General features: G+C 39.7%; 2 protein-coding genes across 9 annotated transcripts in view; one reads left to right on the forward strand and one right to left on the reverse strand.

Moving 5' to 3' along the window:
* The window catches only part of IMPG1 (interphotoreceptor matrix proteoglycan 1), a 153594-nt gene extending 138655 nt beyond the window's left edge, over positions 1 to 14939 (forward strand). The window contains exons 17-19 of the mRNA XM_089333537.1: positions 5364 to 5559; positions 11440 to 11512; positions 13250 to 14939. Coding sequence (XP_089189663.1) covers positions 5364 to 5559; positions 11440 to 11512; positions 13250 to 13327 — 347 coding nt within the window. The 3' untranslated portion in view covers positions 13328 to 14939. The remainder of the gene's footprint in view (positions 1 to 5363; positions 5560 to 11439; positions 11513 to 13249) is intronic.
* A 4008-nt stretch (positions 14940 to 18947) lies between these two features.
* Positions 18948 to 22874, reverse strand: part of MYO6 (myosin VI) — a 173821-nt gene continuing 169894 nt past the window's right edge. For all 8 annotated transcript variants that reach the window (XM_008263127.5, XM_002714538.6, XM_070073859.2 and 5 more), the window contains 2 exons: positions 21300 to 21518; positions 18948 to 20757 (listed from right to left, as the gene is read on the reverse strand). In XM_008263127.5, coding sequence (XP_008261349.3) covers positions 20558 to 20757; positions 21300 to 21518 — 419 coding nt within the window. In that variant the 3' untranslated portion in view covers positions 18948 to 20557. The remainder of the gene's footprint in view (positions 20758 to 21299; positions 21519 to 22874) is intronic.

Here is a 22874-nt window from a genome sequence, read left to right on the forward strand (position 1 = left end):
TCCCTTTTTAAGTAACTGGAAGGCAGTAGAAGAAAGCCCCAGTTATTGGGTCCTTGCCACCCATGTTGGAGACTTAAATGGGGTTCCTGGCTCCTGGCTTCAGCCTGGCCCAGACCCGGCTACCCAGTTGTTGAGGCTGTTCAGGGAATGAACCAGCAGCTGAAAAAACTCCCTCTCTCCCTGTCACTGTGTGTTTCAAATAACTAAATACGTCTTAAATTCTGAAAAACAACATCTAATGTTTTTCCAAATCTATTTTTGGTGTCAAGTTTTCCTTTTCCATTGTTCTTCCAAGCTATAGTCCATGTTGAGACAGAGCATTTTAGTTGTTGTTACATAGCATACAAATTATTACTATTGACCAAATCCAGAGCCAACAGTGGGAAGTTCAGCTAACTTTTTTGTACTAGTGCCTGAAGATCTGTTAAGGAAGAAACAAATAGCTATATGGCCTACCCATGTGTGATCCCCACCCTTCTAAGTTGAAATAAATGTCTTTGGAATGTGAAAAAGAAAATCATACTTAGGGAAAGCTTTAAAAAAAATCTAGCAATTTTCATTCATCACAGAGCTCATCCTTTCTCTGTCACCTCAAGGGCTACTCCACCCTAGTATCAGCCCATATCCAGTTCTCAGGCTCATCCTAAAGCAGGAAGTTGCAGGAGTCTCTTGAACAATGACATATAAGAGGGTCACCAAAATACCTAGAAAAAGCACTTGCATGGTCAGAAGAGTTAGTTTGAGAGTTGCTCCACAAATTAGTGTTGTGAATTTGGTCTTTTTCTATTTTGATCCTCATTTACCAAATCGCCTTCATTTGCTGTATTAACATGTGGTCTCACAGCCCCCCTTTGAGCTCTTCCCTTCACTAGAACTTCTCACATGGTTCCCAAAGAGAACTGGCATGATCTTGGCAACCCTCAGCTTCCCCATTTGCAAGGTAGCGAATAAATAAAAGGTTCCCAGAATACCTTTAAGCTCTCAAATTCTATCTGAAATATAAAATATACATATGGGTAATAAAAAACCTGAAGCATTAAGTCGGCCTGAAGTTCTTTAGTGCTAAAGGTTTGAAAAGCCAAGCTGATAGGTATTGAATGGATGCACACTGGCTTGGCCCTTAGGGAGGTATACACACAGCCAGCAGCGCCTAAGCTCAGGGACATGAAGTCTGCTCCTTCTCTGTAGACGGATCCTGAATAAATGGCACAGAGGAAGCAAGTAATTGATAAACTGGCTGTATCTGTTCTTCAATTGCACCTGATTCAAGGCCCCTAAATTTGGATAAATTCATTTCTCAAACTGTTGCCTGTTTACTGAGCAGTTTTACTGATATGCAGACTACGCCTGGCTGTGCTAAAGGAAATCATAGCAAAATAGAGGTATTTATTGTCACAGGGACCTCATTTGGTTATCATGCATTTGTTATCACTCTTCAGAGGGAAAGAATATGAGCATTCCTTCAGCTTTCCCAGTTAAACACATTTCTCCACTGCAGGGAGGGGGAAACGGAGCCTCTGCATTCCCTCCTGGTCGGTTTGCAAGACGACAGTTCTGAGTGTAATGTGGCTGACAGCTGTTATTTACTCTCACAGGCCCTGCACGTGAAATCACCTGGGTTGTTGGTGTACATTTGAGTTACGTCCTAAACAGCAGCAGGGATACCTTAACGTGGCTAACTTTAGGAGCTATGAGGCAGGGAGAGTCAGTTCACACTATCCAGGCGACGCTGTCTGTAAGGGACCCACAAGCTGCAGAGAAGTAGGACTTCACATCAAGATTTTTAGCAGATCTACCTTGCTGGGAGACCCAAAAAATGTGTTTTCAAGGACCAGATCTTGCCCAAACACTTGGGCAAGACTCTCTGCCTCAGTTTGATACCTTTCGCCACAAGGGGGCACTGGTTTGGAACAGAGAACACCCTGGTTCACTGGAATTTTTTCCCCACCCCTACACCCTGTCCACAGTTTCTGGGGTCAGTAAGTTTGTCAGAGCAGTTGACTGTCTTGTCCACTTCAAGATTCACGATGGACACTAGCTTATTGATCTTACGAGATCTAAAAAGAAAAATGGAAGTGGGTGGGGTTGGAGAGAGAGAGAAAGCACAGAATAGTAACCTGTTACTTTTATTTTATTTTATTTTATTTTATTTATTTTACAGGCAGAGTGGACAGTGAGAAAGAGAGACAGAGAGAAAAGTCTTCCTTTTGCCGTTGGTTCACCCTCCAATGGCCGCCATGGCCGGCGCACCGCGCTGATCCGAAGGCAGGAGCCAGGTGCTTCTCCTGGTCTCCCATGGGGTGCAGGGCCCAAGCACTTGAGCCATCCTCCACTGCACTCCCTGGCCACAGCAGAGAGCTGGACTGGAAGAGGGGAAACCGGGACAGAATCCCGCGCCCCGACCGGGACTAGAACCTGGTGTGCCGGCGCCGCAAGGCAGAGGATTAGCCTATTGAGCCGCGCCACGGCGCCGGCCTACCTGTTACATTTATTTCACACAGCAATTTGTCTTTCTTGTTTGTACATATTAACGGGAAAGCTGATGTCTCAATGCACACAATTTAATGATCAGTGCATTCATTGATAATTAACATATCCATCATCTTAAACATGTACCATTTCTTTGTGATGAGAGCCTTCAAAATCCTCCCTTCTAGCTATTTTGAAATATACAATGCACTATTGTTAACTACCATCACCCTACCATGCAATTTAACACATAGAACTTACTCTTCCTAAAAGCAACTTTGTGTTGGTTCACTGACCTCTCCCTAGCCTTTGGTAACCACTAATCTGCTCTCAAGTACTGTGAGATCAACTTTTTAAGATTCCACACGTGAGTGAGATCATGCAGTATTTCTTTTCCCGTCTGGCTTATTTCACTTAACATAATGTCCTCAGGGTTTTTTTCTCTTTTTGTGGCTGAATAGTACTCCATTGTGTGTACTTATCACTTTTTTTAATCCATTCATCCATTTATGGACCCTTGGGTTGTTTTTGTATCTTGACTGTTGTGAATAGCATTGCAGCAAGCATGGGAGTACCGATGTCTCTGACATACTGATTTCATTTTCTTTGGATATATGCCATTATAATAACGGGATTGGGAAATCATCCAGTAGTTCTACTTTTAAGCATTCTGAGGAATCTCCTTACCGTTTCTCATCATGGCTGTACTAATTTACATTCCCACCAACAGTCACACAATTTTTTTTAACAAACAACTTATTTAGCCACTGAACTTGCTTTTAGTATAGAATTTATCAAATCCTGCTGACCTAGAGTTCTGCAAATATTCGCACTTGGGAAATACCAGACCAGATGATCTCTGAAGTCATGCTGATGTGAAAAATTCAATTCTATTCACATATCCTCTAAAGTACACATCTGATCATACCCTTTCTTTGTTCAAAAATTCCTATGACTCCCACCTGTGAAGTCCATTTCCTTAGCACAACATTCAGGGTCTGGCTTTACCATACTTCTCCAAGCCTAGCTCCCTTGCTATGCACCCGCAAGTTATCTGCTCCCTCCCAACCAGGTCTCTCCTGTTCTGTCTCCACCTTTCTATCATTTTCCCACCTTTGTGCCCCTGCTCATGCTGCTGTCTCCAGCTGAAATGCATTTCCTAGTCTTTGCATGTCCAAATGCAGCATTTTAATACTGAAATGCCATCTCTGATGATCTTGTCTCTAATTTACAGTTCTTACATTTGACTATGTATTGGGCTTCTTGCATAGTTATCAGCATACATCACTTACTTCCCCTAGACTTATTGGAAAAATCATCTTATGCATGGTTGTTTGCTCCCTAGTGCCTTACACCTTATAGGTACTTATAAAAAGAATAATCAGAAGGGCCAAGGACTGATACAATTGAACTGGAAACTCTTCCAGGGCAGCAACAACAGTAGGTTGATGACCAGAGGCCTGTTCAAGTTCTATCGACAGCACCTGGGGACTCTGGCCATGCACTCTTCGGCTGACAGCTTAGCGTGCTCAGCTCTGAAAAGACAAGAAAGAGCTGATAGGGCCACTGACCTCTTGAAGTTAAATATTCTGAGAGTCTTTTGATTTATAGTTCACTTTCCAAAGAACCTGAGACAGCCCTACAGGATTAAGATTAGAGTAAAATAGAATAATTGCTGACAAGGAAGAAGAATGTCTGTTTAAATGTTAATAGGGAGTAAATGATTAATCCAGAAGAATGAATCTCTAATATTAGGGCCTTGATGATCAGCAAGAAACTAGAAGTTTTTTAAATTGTAAAATCATCCTGAGTTCTCAAAAATGTCAATCATTTTTGTGGACTATTTTTTTTAAAGATTTTATTTATTTGAGAGGTAGAGCTACAGGCAGTAAGAAGGAGAAACAGAGAGAGAAGTCTTCCTTCTGCTGGCTCACTCCCCAAATGGCCACAACAGCTGGAGCTGCACCAATCTGAAGGCAGGAGCCAGGAGCTTCCTCTGGGTCTCCCATGCGGGTGCAGGGTCCCAAGCACTTGAGCCATCTTCCACTGCTTTCCCAGGCCATAGCAGAGAGCTGGATTGGAAGAGGAGCAGCCGGGATTAGAACCAGCGCCCATATGGGATGCTGGCGCTGCAGGCAGAAGATTAACCTACTGCACCACACTGCCAGGCCCTGTGGACTATTTTCTAAATATGTACTTTTAAAAAAAAAAAAAACCCAAACACTAATGGGGAGGGCATTTGGTGCAGTGGTTAACATGCCACTTGAAATGCCACATCCCAAATTTAAGTGTCTGTTCTGAGTCCTGGTTCCACCTTTGATTCCAAGTTCCTGCTAACACCCATGCTGGGAGGCAGCAGGTGATGTTCAAGCACTTGGGTCTCTCTCACCCATATGGAACACCTGATGGAGGTCCTGGGGAGTTATGGTGCAGTCACAACTGTTGTATACATTTAAGGAGTGAACCAGTAGGTGAGAGCTCTGTCTACGCTCCTCTCAAATTTTCTAAAACAAAAAGATGAAATGATATGAACCGGAAGCATCATCGTCACTTGGGGCCTGTTTGGAAATATAAATTCCTGGTCCCAATCTCAGACCTCCTGCCTTGGAATCCAGAGGGTAGGGCTTAGAAATCTATCTTGCCAGGGGCTAAAGCACACTAAGGTTTGTATATAATTGTATTTGGAGCTAACTCTGTTATCAATTTTGTCTATAAAACTCATTTCTCAAAGATACATGGTGTGATTCTCTTCTCACACCAGTCTGCTCCCACGACTGTGTAGCCCACTCCAAGAGGGCGTATTGGCAAGTTAGATCGAGTCTGCTTTCGCACTGCTGCCTGTGCCATGGCCTAGCCATCCATGCACTCATTCAAATCTGCTCCATCTCTTACAGCTGATCAAGCAGATCCCTGCAAGTTCCTGGCCTGCGGTGAATTTGCTCAATGTGTGAAGAATGAGTGGACCGAGGAAGCAGAGTGTCGCTGTAACCCAAGGCATGCAAGCCAGGGAGACCTGGCTCACAGGGACTCGGGCCTCTGTGCCCATGGACAGGACTGTGGGGTCATCCAGGGAAAAGGAGTTCCGTGCAGGTGAGTCAAGTACACCAACTTCACAGACCCAAGAATTCGTTACTAATATTTCTGAGAGTCCTGTCATTAGAATACATTAATTTGTTCCTTTAAACCTGTGGTTCTCAAACATCAGTGAGCAGGGTCACCCAGAGGAGGATTTATTGAAATACACTTTGCTGGGCCCTACTCTGCTTTGTTTCTGATTCAGTAGCTGTGGGTGGGGCTCAAGGGAGGCTGATGCGGCTGCTCTAGGACAACTCTACGAGAACCCTGCTCCAGGCTTTTTGGCAATGCTCCTTGAAGACCAAAAGAGGAGGCAGAAAGAGCCCATGTCAGCATTGAGACCTGGTTTACACCTTACTGGGCACATGTGCATGCATCTGTGTGGGAGTATATACAAGTTGGGTTTTCCCATTTGCGATGATAATGGCTTTTGTATAAGAAAGCTAGAAAATTAAGATTTTTAAATCCTGGTATAATTCGTCATATTAACTGTTACAATCTTGATGCCCAGTGTGTTTATGTAATTGACTTGTTAGAGTTTTCTAAAGCAAAATGGGCCCAGACTGACTTGTTTTGTAGTCAGATTTTACTTAGGACCTTTCCTCGTGTCATTAAATATTTTCCACAGCATCATTTTTAACGATCACACACTATTCCACCCTCTAGATGTGTTATGATACATTCAGTCCATCATTTTCAAACAGGGAAATCAAGAGAAGTTCGTCAGAAGAGGCGGCCAGACATAATAGGCTTCTTATTCATGAACTAGACTGCGGGATGTAGGTGGTTTAAGAACCAACAGGGAGCACAAAAGTTTCCAATTCTTCCTGTGATACGCAAATTAGGTCTGCGTAGTGGACTCTGGCCTCAGTGAGCTTCTGCATGCGGCTGTGATGGGGCCAGCTCAGGAAATGCTGCCAGCCTTCCCTGGGCATGACCTTCTAGTCACACAGCCGCCTCCCTCCCTGAACATTTCCTCACTGGTTATCCCCTCTGTACCACATCCTTATTAGAGAACCCCAATTTTTCACTTTCCTCTGGCCCATTCTGGTGGCCGTAGACCCTAATTTCCCACCAGGGGGACTTGATGCTATCTACTTCCATACCTGATCCCTAACCTCCTCCTGGGTGAATCAGGCCCTGTTCTGTTAAAGTATTAACACTTTAAAGACAATCATCCAATAGTGGTTAAGAAGCAATGTTCATGTTCTAGAGTTGATTTGTGATTGAAATTCCAACTTAGAAATGCACTGATCAAGTGGCCTCAGACAAATTACTTCTCAAACTTTTATTAATTCCTTGAATAATGAGACTGAGAAAGCTCATCTGTTGAGCTACTGCAAGGGATATCTGATGTTTATAAAATTTTTATAACAAGCATAAAGCACAGAATGTCTACTCAGGGTAGGGGGCTGAGTAGTAAGGGTGCTGCTGCTGTCGGTGTTCTCACAACTAAAACTACAATAGGATTCCATATGGAACCTGACATTCTAAAGTTCCTCTGGAAATGAATATGTACAATAGAAATTCTGAAGCATAATGATAGTGGAGTTGCTGTTCCAGAGAGCAAAACATACGAAAAATAATATTTAGAACATTAAGATAGGCATAAACAGATAAATAAGAATAACCTTCACACAAGACTTTATGTATTAGGGAATTTATATTAACAGGCATTTCAAATCAATAGGGAAAATATGAAGTAGTTGATTATTACAGTACAATCAGCCTTTCATTTAGAAAATTAAATTAGCTCCTTACCACAGAAAATCAATTCTACATCAAAGACCCAAATCTAAAGTCAGAACTATTAAAGTAGGAGAAAAATAATTTTAAAAATATTTCTGTAACCTTGGAACTCATAAAGGCAACCCTAAACCCAGAGGGTATCAAGAAAAGGACTTCCATAAAATTTACAGCTACACAATGATGTGGAAGAAAAATATCTATAATGATGAAAAATGAACATACACGATATTAAGAACTCCTACATATCAATAAGACATTCTATTTAAAATTAGTAAAGAATGCAGAGGTGCAATTCATAGAAGAAAGCCAAATGACCAATAAAATGTTGAAGATGCTCAATCTCACTGTAATCAGGGAAATCCAAAAATGAGATATCACTTGTTGTTCATGATTTTGGCCAAAGGTTGATAATAGCCAGTGTGAATGACATGGAGCTAAATTAATTCTCTCAAACACCGCTGATGAATGTATACATTGAAAAAGCCCTTTTTCAAGAGAAATTTGTCAGTATAAACTTTTTGATTAAAGTGCTCTATTGTTAGACAATCATTCCTGCAAAAATAGCTGTACTTGTGCACCAGGATACACACGAAAATATGATCACAGCATCCTTGCTTTGAACTGTGATACAATCGTACAGCCCACTGAGAGGGAGATAAGCTAGAGTGTTGTGCAGTGCACCGCATGAACACAGCAGCTGAAAGCAATGATATATTTGTACTGGAGTGATCACAGGAAATCAAGGCATATTAGGTTAGAAAGCCTATTGCAATAACAGACCCTGTGTATGTAATAAATTGATAACAAAATCAAATACTTATAAGTATGTTAAATTCAACCATATGGTATTGCTATTTTATCTGTCACAAATCAAATATTGGTGACTTTGTATTGTCCAATCCAATATGTAATAAATGCAGAGCCAAAAGGTGGAATGATAGGTACATGTGCCTATCATTCCAGTTAACAGAAAGGAAGAGAATGGGGAACACTTCTTTTAATCATATGCTCATGTGTCACTTGTATGATTTCAGAGAACATAGTGATGGGAGAAAAAGCCAGTGAGCAAGGTTGGGAAAAGAAGGTGGTTAAGGAGAAGAGGGGTTGCATGCGGCTCTTAGGAACAGTAATGTGTCCTGTGGTAGTTTAATCAGCTCTGCCAGCTGTTTCAGATGTGCAATTTGTATTTTAGGTATGTCTCTTCCTCGAGTAAGCAAAATCACTTTAGCTCTAGGTTGTCCCAAGTGAGGTCAATAAAGCAAGGCATCAGGTGATGTGGGAGTGGACAGCACCCACCGAGGCATGTGCTGCTCTACTCCACTCTCCTGTGCCCATCGGGGGACGGGGTAGGGGGACAAATCTGCACTTGAGGTATTCCAAAACACAACAATGTTGAAGCTTCCTAGACTAGGATATTTTTGAGTACCATGTGAGTTGCTAGGTGGTAGACAGGAAGGGAGAGAGAATGAAAATGAGGAAGATACTTCACTTCTCAAGGAGAAGAAATGCCCATACTGCCCCAATTCTACCCTTCCCAACTCCCCTTTTCAATCATGTTTTGTCCTGATGGCTGCATCTTGAGGACAAACACCTGTTGCCCCATGAGCTGTCCCAGACTCTCACCATATTGTGTCATGGGTCCCTGCAGGAATCCTGTGACCTGCTGCCCTCCCTCCCATCAGTCCTTCCAGTTCCTCACAAGATGTCACCACTTACATGACTCTGACATTTACTCAGATGTGGATCACCTGACAAATTAAAACTTGATCAGCCATAAATCACACTGGTTAAAATATAAGAGGCTTTAAAGTTAGACCCAAGTGCAGGGTAAGAGTTCCAGTTCTAAGTGTGACACTGAGCCACACCCCGATACACACACATACACACACACACACACACACACCCTTTAAGCTTCAAATTTCTCATCTATGTAACGTGGATAGCAGAAATGAATTCAGGGGTTTAGGTAAGGAATAGATTAAATGCCCCTTCATGTAAACTAGCCAGCTACTAGCATCACAGGGGCTGTTTGTATCAACAAAGACAGTCCTGTGAGGAAAAACAGATTCCCTGCCTGGCGACAGCACTGTATGAAGAACTGCACACTGCTGCATTTTTGTTATTCTACCTGAAAGTGAAGACAGGAAAATGATATTGAGAGCAAGTGCCTTACTGAGACGATGAGGCCACTGACACACAAAGAGCAATTCCAATTGACTCAGCTATTTATCATTCTGCTGCAAAGTCATTGTCACTCACTACACTTTCACCTTTATTTTTCCTTCTACTCTTTTCCTCCATTCAATATTTATGACTACATGACATACATTTTTCAGTTCCCTCAATTTTAAATTTTGTATACATAGTCTGTGGTACCAAGAACTTGGCAAATGTCTCCAAAGAAAAAAAGTTTCATTTCCGAAGATCCTTTTTCTGGTTTAATGAGTTTGACTTTTATTAATCACAATTATAAATACACAGAAAACGCAAATCTAAATGTAACAGTAAATTATATACGACTTTTCCACTTCAGGTCTAAAAGCTTTCACTTTAGTCTTTCAATAGGCCAACAGTGTTCTGCGACATTACTAATAATAATGAAAACTGTTTCCAAATACAGGGGCCACATTCAGTAAATGACACAAAGTGATATTCAAGAAGAGTTTTTGTTAATACAGAAATGCATGTTACAACCCGAGCAAGATCACAGGTGGTAGTTGTGAAAGTAAAAAAGAGGTTCGTTTTTTCTCCCTCTAGATAGCTGTCGTACTAACATTTCCCCACTAAAAAGAAATACCTAAGACAAGCTACTTCGGAAGGAAGGAAGTTTGTTTTGGCTCATGGTTTTGGAGGTTGAGTCCAAGATCAGATGGACAGCACTGATTCAGCCGTCTGAAATCCGGAAGATGTCAGTGGTGGGAGACTCATGGAGGAAGGATCGCATGACAAGCCAGGAAGCAGAGTGAGCCAACAGAAAGGCCTGACTCAGACTCACAGAATCAACCTTTTATGAGAGCTACCTAACAAGCACCTTCCACCAGGCCCACCTCCTCAGCACCCTAATCGAATCACGTCTCTGGGGATTAAATGTCTCCAGGAGTAGGGGAATCCAATCATGGGAAACCATAGCAGCTGTTGGTAGTCCCTGTTGAGCCCTTCCTCCATTGGATAGTAGGAAGACAGGGGAGGAAGGGTTGGAGTTTACTTTAGTCCTATGCCGCTTTAAAACATCATCTGATTCATAATTTGAGTAACCACTTTAGGAAACTCAGTTCTCTTGGAACAGTGAGATGTGGCTTTCCTAGTCTCACCAGGCAGGCTCTTTGGAAAGTTTCTAGGCCCACATTCCTTTCACCTGTGATCTCTTAGATCCAATCCCAGCCATCTGCCAGTTTCTTGATGTTGCCAGAGCCTCCGTGTCTCCCAGTCAAAGCAAGTGGAAACCAAAATTCTGTATTAGATGGTGGGAGGGAGAACCAGAAACTTGTTACTCAAGATCCTTAAATTACACCTGGCTCCCTTCTCCTCTGCCTTCTTCCCATCGAGCACTGGGACTGGGATAGGTTTCTTTCCCTTTCCTTCCCCTGAAATTATAAGGCCCAGAGTGCTGAGAGAAATAACGCACTTTAGTGATACTGGTGTGTATTTAACAAGGTATGCCCTAAATGTTATACCTGTTTTAGGATCTGAAGAGGAAAAACAGAGTGCAAAATGTGTATATACTACCAACAGAAAGTATGTACTTCTTTGGTACATAAGAAGTCTGGAATTATATACATCAAATTTAAAAATACACCAGAATTTTTAATTTTATGTAAATGTGCTATTACAGAATTGTCAGTGACCCCAACTCAGAAGTTGACTTAAAATAATTCCCTTTTTTGCAAGACAAACTTAGCCCTCATCTTTCTCATGAGCTTCTTTCAATGCTTCTGAGAGCACTGCCCACCAGAAAGCCAGCTGAATGGCAACATCTGGTGAGGATACAAACAGCATCCTTGCTCCAATGCTAACAAAAGACACCTGCAAAAATGCGCTATCCATTTTCACTTGCTACAATTTTAACAATAAAGCAGTAAAGAGCTGTAGTTGTTAACACTGAGATGCCCAGGAAACAGGATGTCATGTTTTTGTCTTCTTTTGTAGATTTCCAGTTCACTCTAAAAATGAAGCCTATGAAACTAGAGTTAAAAAGTTCCAACATCAGCAAAATAACAAGGTAAAAGTCACACTTTCTTTGATACGCTGGTTTTTAATCACTGAAATTGAATTTTTAAGGAAGTTAGAAACAGTTCTATATCTGACTCTTGTTTTAAATAGCAGTAACTAAAATACTTTCCCTTTATTTGTCAAGTGTTTTAACTTCAGTGCTTTCAGGTGGAGGGGTGGTATCGGTGGTAAGGAGATGTCTTGGTGCAAGGATGGAAACAGCAGGCTTCAGTTACGTGAAATGCATAGATAAAGTGGTAAGAGAAATATATTTAATATTCAAAGCCTGGCATCGAAAAAATTTTTAAAACTTCCTTTATTTAAAATAATTATCAGCTAAGGCAAAATTATGTCAAATGAAATATAAGCAGCATGATTTGTGAACAATGAGTAACTGCAAAAATTCCTAAAATTTCCACCTTAGATAAATGTTCTTTCCAGTGTCCATAATGTCTCTTTTACAAAATACTCTTACCATCTTATCAGTTAACTTTACTAAAATACTTTTATTCTAGAAAAGAAAATAACTTATCTACAGCAAGTCTATAGTCTCCATAGAGATTTTTTAACCTTAAGAGAAAATCCTTAGGTAATTCGTAGCCTAAAATACCTGTTTTCAAAAAATTATACTTACTCTTTGATCCTAACAATAGGTGATAATCAGCCACTCTCACTCTACTTAATATCTGCAGTGCTAGATGAAAACACTTGGAAGCTTGCACTTGAGAAAGTTGTCACAGTGAATATACAATCAAATAGAACACTAAGGAAGTCACATTAAACGTCACAATTTTATGAATCCAAGTGCACAGTGAGAATAATGTATACCATTTTAATTTTTGAAGCCATGAAAACTGGATAATCAGAAAAAGTTCAGATTAGAGACATAAAATGACAATAGGACAGAGGATATGAATATTGACAAAACATCCAGGATGAAGCATATACCAACTAATTTCTGATGTACTAAGTAGAGCTAAGGACCACATTTCAAATGAAGAAGTTTTGCAGTGGAACAGGGGATAAAGGATGGTTGGATAATGGTACCAAAACACAAAAGTAGCAAGTTCTAGTGTTTCATAGCACAGTGGGACTTTAGTTCACAATACTGAACTCAGCATTGGGTTAGAGGAGCTTATAGACTCCAAACACTAAAATAAGGAAATTAGGCTAGTTGCTTAGTCTGACTGGTTCATGCTGTGTCTATATGTTAAAATATTGTACTATACCCCATAAAATGTAAATTATTGGATGTTAATCAATAGACATTTTAAATAACTTTTAAAAAAACAAGTTTTATGGTGAATAAAAGGAAGTCATAACTTTACAGTGGGAAGTAAACTTGGAGAACTACATCTTATCTCAAGGCAGGAAGTAAGTATCAATGCTGATTATTCAAGGGTACATGGATTGCTGCTGACAGAGATCCAGAAGACACATTTCATTTCCATGAAGAAGGGTCAGTAATAAACTGATGATGTCCGCTGTGGCTGAAAGGGAATACAGTGGCTTCCATTTACAGACTGTCTGCCACTTCTGTTCCAAGAGATGATTTCACCTGAGAATCTAAATAAGTTTAAGAACAGATGGGACACAATCCTAGAAGGTTATAAAGTTAAGCATATTTGGAGGACGTGTCCCATTTTTTGAAGATACTTCAAATGGCAAGCATAACCTCAAGGGTAATAACAGGGTGAACCACTGATTTGACCTTGGGTAGAATGTCTTAATTTTATTTGTCTTCCAGGTAACCAGGAAAAGAAATTCTGAATTACCTACTGTAGAAAATGAAGAATTTAATCAACCAGAATGGGAAAGAAATTAAGAACTGAAACCACAGATATTATCATTCAGGCCATCTCAAGAGAGATCATTTGCTTTCTCAAAGAAAACTATAACCATTCTGTCAACATTTTGAAAACAGAGGCAGACATATTCATTGCTCATCAGAATCTAGGCATGTTGTCAACATTAAAGACCAGAACACACCATATTTCAAGCACAGAAGAGTCATGTACTTTTAATAAGTTCTGAAGAAAACAGCCATCAAAATTCAAAGTAGAACCAGTGAAATATATTTTGACTATTCTTGGAATAATAGTTGAAGTGATAGCAAATAGATTTGCTTGAGGTATCCTTAACATAGTACTCTTAGATCATTTGCAACAAGCGCAACTTACTGCTTGGGAGACTGAACAATGTGTCAGGAAGCAAACTCTATATATGTTAGAATATGCTATAAAAGATTACTACTTACACAAGGAGACACAAGTCTCTCTAAATGAATGAATTATAGTATATAAGCACTGTGGTAAGTATACATATGATCCATACTACTATGCCGATAAAAAAGTAGGTATATGTGTGTTTACACACACACTCCCACACACACTGTACTCATCCTTCAGTTGTTTTAGACATACTAGTTGTATATATGCAACTAATGCTTAGTACAGTAGGTTGGCAGGTTGCCAATAATTTAATTGTTCTTTAAACAAATTAGGAATTAAAGTTCAGAAACACATATATACCATGGAAAATCTTTTGTTACTATACAAAGCTATTTTAGAGGCAGACACTATACTAGGGGGCAGAGGGAGAAAGTTTGAGGTGGTACTGGGTGACACAACCAAGTTTTGTTTTCCACCTCAGATGAACAGTGTCTCCTTATAACCTCATTAAATGCTTTCTCACACTAACTTTGGTGTGCGTGTTCCTATATTGGTATCAACATAATCCAATTCAGTCAGTTTTTAATGTGCTATTTAATGAAAAATGAATCCCTCTGATTCTTTTCCACATGTCCTGCTATCAAATATATTTGCTGTAAAATCTGAATTTCAGTAAAATGATAAGCACTATATTCATATACTTATAATGAAATAGGTAAGTTTTACTAGTTTTGGACCTTCTTTATGGATTCAATGAATGATTTTAAGCATGAAGATTTTAATGCTGTCAAAAGACAACAGCATACAATGATAGCAACATTTAAAACAAGCTTCAAAAGTCAAAATAACATCATATTTTCTAATAATGGAGATGATCTTCAGGGAAGGGAAGGAGTACAGTCCTTAAAAATGTACATCTGGGCCGGCGCCGCGGCTCACTAGGCTAATCCTCCGCCTTGCGGCTCCGGCACACTGGGTTCTAGTCCCGGTCAGGGCGCCGGATTCTGTCCCAGTTGCCCTCTTCCAGGCCAGCTCTCTGCTGTGGCCAGGGAGTACAGTGGAGGATGGCCCAAGTGCTTGGGCCCTGCACCCCATGGGAGACCAGGAGAAGTACCTGGCTCCTGCCATCGGATCAGCGCGGTGCGCCGGCCACAGCACGCCGGCCGCGGTGGCCATTGGAGGGTAAACCAACGGCAAAGGAAGACCTTTCTCTCTGTCTCTCTCTCTGTCCACTCTGCCTGTCAAAAAAAAAAAAAAATGCACATCTGTTCTTTTCTACCCCATTCTACCCCAAACCTCCCCAAAAGTGATTAACTATAATATGGGTTTCAGGGTGACACATTCCAATTCACAGAGCAAAGGATGGTGTCATTTCCCCTGGAATTTGCCAGAAGCAAACTAAATTATTAGAAGCATTACAAGCTGAGCAAAAGCATATGAAAAAATCCCACCAAGAAAGAAAATGCCTACCATTACCACTCCCCCAAAGTGGGCCTCCCACTCCCTATATTTCAGCTGTGCTCTAATGTAGGAAATATCATTCTTGATGGGGAAAGAGAAGTGCATACTCTATATTCTGCAAAGGCATCTCACTCATTGCAACATCCATCTTTTGGATTGGACTTTTCCATCAGCAAGACAAGAGCTGGTGAGGAAGCTGGCCAGGGTCTCCCCCCACTCCCAGAATACCCACCAGAATCATCGTAGGTTCCAGCATGGGACAGGAAGGAGGCTCTCCAGACCACCTGTATCCGAAGCCTTAGGGAGGACTCTTTGCATCCCCAGACCCTTTGTCTTTTCACAGACAAGGGAGGGCCTGGGCAAAGGCAGTTCATTTGCTCTTATCTAAACAAAATGGGAAGTAATGACACATACACAGTCTTGCCTGTTTCTAGATGAAGTCACACAGGAGTTTGGAACCTTCAGGAAGTTTCAATCCCCTATAGATCCTTGCCTCTTCTTACAGCTACACAGACTACTCCAACTTTGTCCATCTGATACATTGGCAACTTTGCTTATGGCACCCCATAACTATATTAACAGCTCACCATGCAAAATGGAGTTCCACACTTAAAGCATTTATTATTTGTATTTCTAGTACATCAATATTTTAGGACAGTATTAGATATACACTTTTCAAGAAATGAGGGCATAAAACTAACTACAACTACAGATGACTTTTCACAATTGAAAATAAAATGGCCAATTAATAAACATTGAAGTCTGAAGGTGAAATCTACATGGATCCAAATTAGAATATCCTCCTTTTGAATGTGCATTAATTTTCCTGATTATCTCCTTAAGAATTTCTGAGACAACCAAACTTACTTCATATATATGGGGTCTTCAAAAGCATTATGGTAAACTGTATATATGAAATATATGAAATTTGTTCCCTTTACATAAATATAAAAAAAGTTCATGGAACATGCACGTCATGAAAAGCTATGCAAGAATTTAAGGTTTTTCTAACAAAATAAGTTTACCTTTCAATTCAGTTTTCCATGAAATTTCTGAAGTACCCACATACTAGGTTAAGTGATGGAGGAATATATTGATTTGAATCCAATTTAACTGTAGTCATAGGTGTGGTCTTGCTGTAAGAAGGCTCTGGCTGGGAAAGGATCAACACTTTACTTTTCCATGAGGCTTCTATGGCAGTGCCACCCCCGAATATTACGCATTTACATTTACCAACCACGTTGATCCTGATGTTGGTTTTTTTTTAAAAGATGTATTTGAAAGGCAGAACATGGAGGAGAGGCAATTAGGGAGGAGGGGAGATGTGGGGGGAGGAGAGAGAGAGAAAGAGTGATTGATTGTGTCTGCTGGTTCACTCCCCAAATGGCCACAATAGCCAGAGCTGGGGCAGGCCAAAGCCAGGAGCCAGGAACTCCCATCTGCATCTCTCAACTGGGTGCCAGGGGCCCAAGCACTTGGGCCATCATCTGCTGCCTTTCCAATTACATTAGCAAGGAACTGGATCAGAAGTGGAGGGGTCAGGACTCAAACCAGCACTCCAATATGGAATGATAGCATGGCAAGTGGTGGCTTAACCTACTGCACCATAATGCCAGCACCTTGATGCTAGCTTTAATGACCACAGATTTGCTCTTATGTTACATACAATTCATTCTAAAACTTAGCAAAGATCTAGGAGTGTGCTGCGTAGCCTAAAAACTTACCAGTGTCTCCCATCTTGGTGTAGATTCCTAGGGCTTCATTCCCTTTTCTTCTTTTCCTTTCCACCACCGCTCTTCTCTTTGTCACAACTGCTGCCCCCAACTTGTCCCTATTCCCATTGTCAGACAGTCTCTGCCATCTCCTCCCCCTTACCAGTGTATCTTCTGGGAGAAATCAAACTCTCAATGCCTGTTATTAAGGGAAATGATGAATAGAGAAAACCTGTCACACCTACTGAAGATGCAGAGTGGCACAGGGGTAAATTTTCCTAAATCCTCGGGCAGCTACTAAAAATGTCTGCTTGTTTTGACTTTGTTTGATACATATGCTTAAAGCAAAGCCACACATCTTTGCTGCAGTCTAGAACCAAATTACTTGACCTCTCTGGATTTATGTTGTCTCTTCCATAAAAGGAACGAGATCTATCACGAACATCACAGGAATTGTTCCATTCAATAAACATTTATTCAGCTGTTTCAAGTCCTCTCAGGTCCACATGTTTGGATCCCCTGAGAACCACAGTAATAACATGTGAATGCTAGTATCTTTTAAATTATCTAATAAATTCCTACCATTAATAAATACTCATTATTCTTGCCAATGGCTTTCCATTGTCTCAGCTGCCACAGGCACCGCCTATTTTCCACTTAAGATGATCTTGCCTTTATTGTTTGCAAAACAAATGGGTTCACTGTGTTACTGGATAGAACGGCCAAAACAAGTCACTACGAAAGCAGAAGGTAAGGGCAATGGATTGCTTTTTTTTTTTGTTTGGACTCCCAGATTATTTCTTATTCATGGTATCCTCTGAGAAGTTGCCATCTTCCCACTTTTTCTTTTTTTAAAGATTTATTTATTTGAAAGACAGAGTTACAGAGAGGCAGAGGAAGAGATAGAGAGAGAGAGGTCTTCCATCCCCCAGTTCACTCCCCAGATAGCCAGAGTGGAGCTTCTTCTGGGTCTCCCACGTGGATGCAGGGGCCCAAGGACTTGGGCCATCTTCTATTGCTTTTCCAGGCCATAGCAGAGAGCTGAAGAGAGGTGGAGCGGCCAGGACTCGAACCAGTGCCCATATATGATGCTGGCACTGCAGACAGCAGCTTTACCCCTTATGCCACTGCACTGGCCCCATCTCTCCACTTTTACAACTAAGAAAACCTAGTGTTCTCTTAACATAAGCAGATTAGAGAAACTTCCATTTCTCAGTGAGTACTACAGCTCATATTACAAATCTCAACCAAGTCAGTGGATTTAAGAATTGCATTATAATTTAATTTTATGTGAAAACATTTTGTCTTCTCACATTCGGTATTTTGTGTGTGTCTACCTCTGCAAAGCATACAGGATGGAAGGAACTGCTACTGAGTGAAACAAGCATTAAGATAAGATTAGTTCTCATATTCAGTACCCTGGCTTAAATTTCTAATTTTAAATCTCAATTAAAATGACTGCATAAAATATGAGTTAATTTACTTTCAAATCCTTCAGTTTTCACTAAGCCTTTATGGGTCTGATACAAGGTAAGGCAGCCACATCAACATCCTTTAGGACACCATTTCGGAAATTTACTGGAAAAGGCTAACAGAGATCTAAGTTTTTCCACCAAACTGACTTGGGTGTGTATGCACAGCTACTCTATGTAGGTTATTCCAAGTGTGTCTGAATTAGGGCAGATCTCCTGGTAGCCAACATTATAACTCAGGAGACTATTTTAAATGGGTAAGTTCTAGGACAGCCATGTGGCATAATTAGAAACAAAATGGCTTAAGATTATAATTTTATTAATTATTAGAATCAAAAACTACAGGCTTATAAACGGTGTTTTGCTATGACAGATTTCTTTAGAAATTGTTTGAAACGTAAAGTTCTCATTATAATGACTTTAACCTTTTTGATTAATTTCTCATCTAGTGCCTTTTAATGTATCTAGAGGATTCATAAAACTATTTCTGGAAACAGTACTGAGAGAACAAGTCATTAAAATCAATTTAGTAATTAAATTTTTAAAAGACTTTACTTGTTACTGGTGAGAAAACAAAGCTTATCATTTTCCAATCTTACACAAATAAAAACAACAATGAAAGCAAGGGATGAAAGAGAGAGAATAGACCATTTATTTCAGTAACTACACCTTGTCTCCAATCACAGGGACCAAATGACCCAAGGGCAAGGAAGTCAATGCAGTAGTACAGCCTCCAGGGAGCAATCACATTCACATTCTCAATTAATATCACAGACAGGACTATTTAATTTCTTTAACACAAATAATCATTTGCATCATAATAAATAAATATCTTTGTACTAAGACACATATGATGAGAGAAGCTCTGAAAACAGTGTCTGTGGTTCACAGACACTAATTTGATCAGCTGGGAAATCTTTTCCTAACTGAGGTATTCTTTCTAGGAAAAAGAAATTACTGAAGTTTCATTTCAAAGGTTAGAGTCTTTAAAAATTAGAAAGAAAGGTGCGGAGAATAATTTTACTCTCTAATTTTATTCTAGAATAAAACAAGTCTCCTTAGAATTATGCCCACATAACTCCTTGATGTAATTTTGTTCCTAATCTCCTAATATGAAACTCATAAATATTAGGTTTGAAACCGCTGACATTTGATCAAAACTAACAGCACACAAAGACAACTTTTTTAAATTATCAGTTACATGAAACAAGCAATTACTAAATACAAGAGCTTTTGAATTATAAAGCTTATAAAACAGCTCTACAGTTAACAAAATCTCAAAGCCCAAAAGAGACACTAGGAATTAAAAAAAAAAAAAAAAAAAAAAAAAAAGATGTCTGAAGCAGAACACCAACTTAAATTGTATGAAACATCTTGGACAAGATTCTGATACAAAAATTCTAATGAAGAGACTATTTTAATTCAGTTAGTCCAGTTATGCCACAGTGCCACCTAAAACCTATTTTCCTTTTCTTTTTGAGATACAAAATATATCTCAAAATTTTTACACATTTAAACAATGTGAATTTCTTTGATTTGTCCATGGAATATAAAAAGCACAAGAAGAAACACAAATCTGGGTGGGATACCATTAATACCTCCTTTATCACCTAACACTCAGGTATCTGATACATAAAGGCTTTTCTAGAATTCTAGAACTTAGGTAGGAGAGATTCACAAAAACCAAGACATAATGCAAAAGAGAGGAAAAAAAGTCAGAATCTTCATTAATTTTTGAAAAAGTTAGTAAAGAAAAATAGATAGCTTTTAAGAGCAGAAACATTAGTGCCTTGATCATTTTAAGCGCCTTAATTCTTGTCAGAAATTTAAGCTAAGGTTTCATTATTCCAGTTATATGGTACTGTGCCATCCTTAAAAAGCAAGTACCTTACATTAAAAAAAAAAAAATCTCTTTTCCTAAAGAATAGTTAGGATGGACTTAGAGGAGGCTGTTGGCAAAAGAAGAGAAATGTCAGAATCTGTCCAAGTGTAACAAGTATTAGAATAATGAGATGCCTAAGACTCATAGCTGCATACAGGAAAATGATTTTTAAGTCCAAAATTCACTATCACAATCTTAATTAACCTAAAACAAATTAACAAAAAGGCAATGATTAATAAAATCTGTTCACTTTGTTTAAGTATTCTAACATGATCGTGAAAGGGTTACATCTTTCGGGCACACACCCCACCCAGGACTGTGGCAAGGGCTCCCAGTTGTCAGGGGAGCGTGCAGCATCTACTTCAACAGATTCTGTAGCATAGCTGTCGCATACGTGGGCCTGGCCTGTCTGCTCTCAATCGCGTTCTGAAGGTACTGGATGCCTCCACAGCGTTCCCAGATTTCTTCAAACTGTCTTGGCAAAATCTCAGCTCCACGCTTTCGAGTCAGGCCGGTCTCTTCAAGATTCAGCTCACACATCTCCATGTCATCTTTACCTGCATACAGCAGGCATCAGAAAGTTACCATCTCTCTTCCCAGAAACATTCCTCGTGAATATTACTGAAATAGCTATCAGTTCTCTCAGACTTGAGAACTTTCTAACTTACCTTTCTATTAGAGGAAATCTAATGTTAATAAATAAATTCACCAGAAGCAACTTGGGTTTGTCCCCCATCAAAGAGCCTTCCAAAATTTATAAACACTTCAGTTGACAAAGCAAGTTATCAGGATTAATAAAAACGCTACACTTCCTGAAGCCATTACAAATCACTGGATATAATTACACCAGTGAAAAGGTTCTGAGGACACAGAGAAGTCTCTTTATGCACTCTGCAAGGACATAATTAATCTAAGCCATTTCACATTATAAATCAGTTAGTCCTCAATTACTTGGAAATGTGATTGAACTACAAAACTCCATCCCTCAACTCTGAAACGTAATGAATTCTTACGTTACATATTAAAATGTTTTGTTTAGAGGGCTTATACCCCTTTTTTGGTTTATACATATACATATTTTCATGTGAATCATACACACCAGCCACAAGAAGGATGGGTGGCTTGTCAGGATGCAGTTCCATTTGCCTGGCAATCCAGGGTCCATCGAAATGGGCATACCACCAGCCTTTCTTCTTACTCTGGGGGTCTTTGTACTGGTCAGCAGGACGGATGAACGGGATGCGGAAGAAGCGCTGCTGTCGGTTCATTTCAATCTCCTGCTGCCTGGCAGGAAGCTGAGCTGCTGGGTTCTGCTGAGCTATCACACAGAACAACGAAAGTTACACCACAGCACCGGGGAAGAGAACACAGCCTCTAATCCTAAAATGAACCAAGAACTTGGAAAACAAGAGGGACTCACCAGGAAATTTTAAACAAAATGTAAATATTAATTGCCTCTAAATGAATATAATTCAGAGTGTGATATTTTCTTTCTGTCTTTCCCTAAACATGTTCTTAGGCCTTACAAACACACAAACACATACACATACCACCCCCACCAACAGCAACAACAGTACATCCTACAAGATCACCACAAATGACTATCAATAACCGGCAAGAAACTCACACAGCAGGAAAGCAAACTTCTTTTATGCAATTTATATCTTTCCTCCTGAGTGTTTAAATGAAAGTTACAGCATAACTTATTGGATGTTTTATGATAAAAAAAAATACACATTAATGTTAGAACTGGAAAGGTTATAGACATGTGTCAATTAAAACACACTTTCCACAAAGATGGAAGCCATATAAAAATTTTCTCTTTTGCCAACCGATTCTGGCATTTTTAAATGGCTGAGATTACAGCTATTTAGACATTTCATGACCAAAACAAAACAAAACAAGACCTATAAAACAGTTAAGCATGAACTTTATCCCAGATACTTACTCTGAAATCAGATTTCTCTTGAAATTCAATCCACTGAAATAAGTAGAAAGTGTGTAACATTTGGTTCTCCTTGCCAGTAGAAAAATCCTTGCTTTTTTGTTAGTACTAGTCTTTGCACTCATATCAATCTTTCTTCCCTTGTTCAACTTTCATTACTGAACAGTTGGGTTTTTATTTTATCCGCCAATGTAAACATTTCCCAAGGGCAATGGTTTCACATCTTTGGCAGTGTAATTTTGGTAAGCCTGTTTAATATGCTTCATACTCATACCTCTAAAAGTGGACCAACCATTTACTGCAGCTCAATTTAAAATCTCACTATGAAAATCTAAGTATGTCAATGAAAAATTACATAATGTACATATGATATAAAAATCAAGAACAGCCACACAGCCTTTGAAAGAATTTGCAAATATTGAAAGGATGAAAATACTCTTATTCTACTTTTTACACCAAGCTTTACAGAAGTTGAATTTATTTCTTTGCAAACCAGAGAAAGTCAAAAGCAATTAGCACAGCTAAATATGCCTATGAAAGGATAAGAGGCCCAGTTTTGTTAGTGACTAAAAAGCTGTGTCACCTTCAGCATAGTAACAGACATGTGCTCTATTTAATCTTTAGTTCCTGATCCTCCCAGGGTACTCACTGTCTACTTTGAGGAAAGCGCACTTCACTCAAAACTAAAATATTTTAAAAGGATTCAAAAAAAATCTTCCCTTCACCTTG

The sequence above is a fragment of the Oryctolagus cuniculus genome, chromosome 5 (assembly GCF_051225735.1).
Source record: "Oryctolagus cuniculus isolate XC-2025 breed Fujian yellow rabbit chromosome 5, ASM5122573v1, whole genome shotgun sequence".
NCBI lineage: Eukaryota > Metazoa > Chordata > Mammalia > Lagomorpha > Leporidae > Oryctolagus > Oryctolagus cuniculus.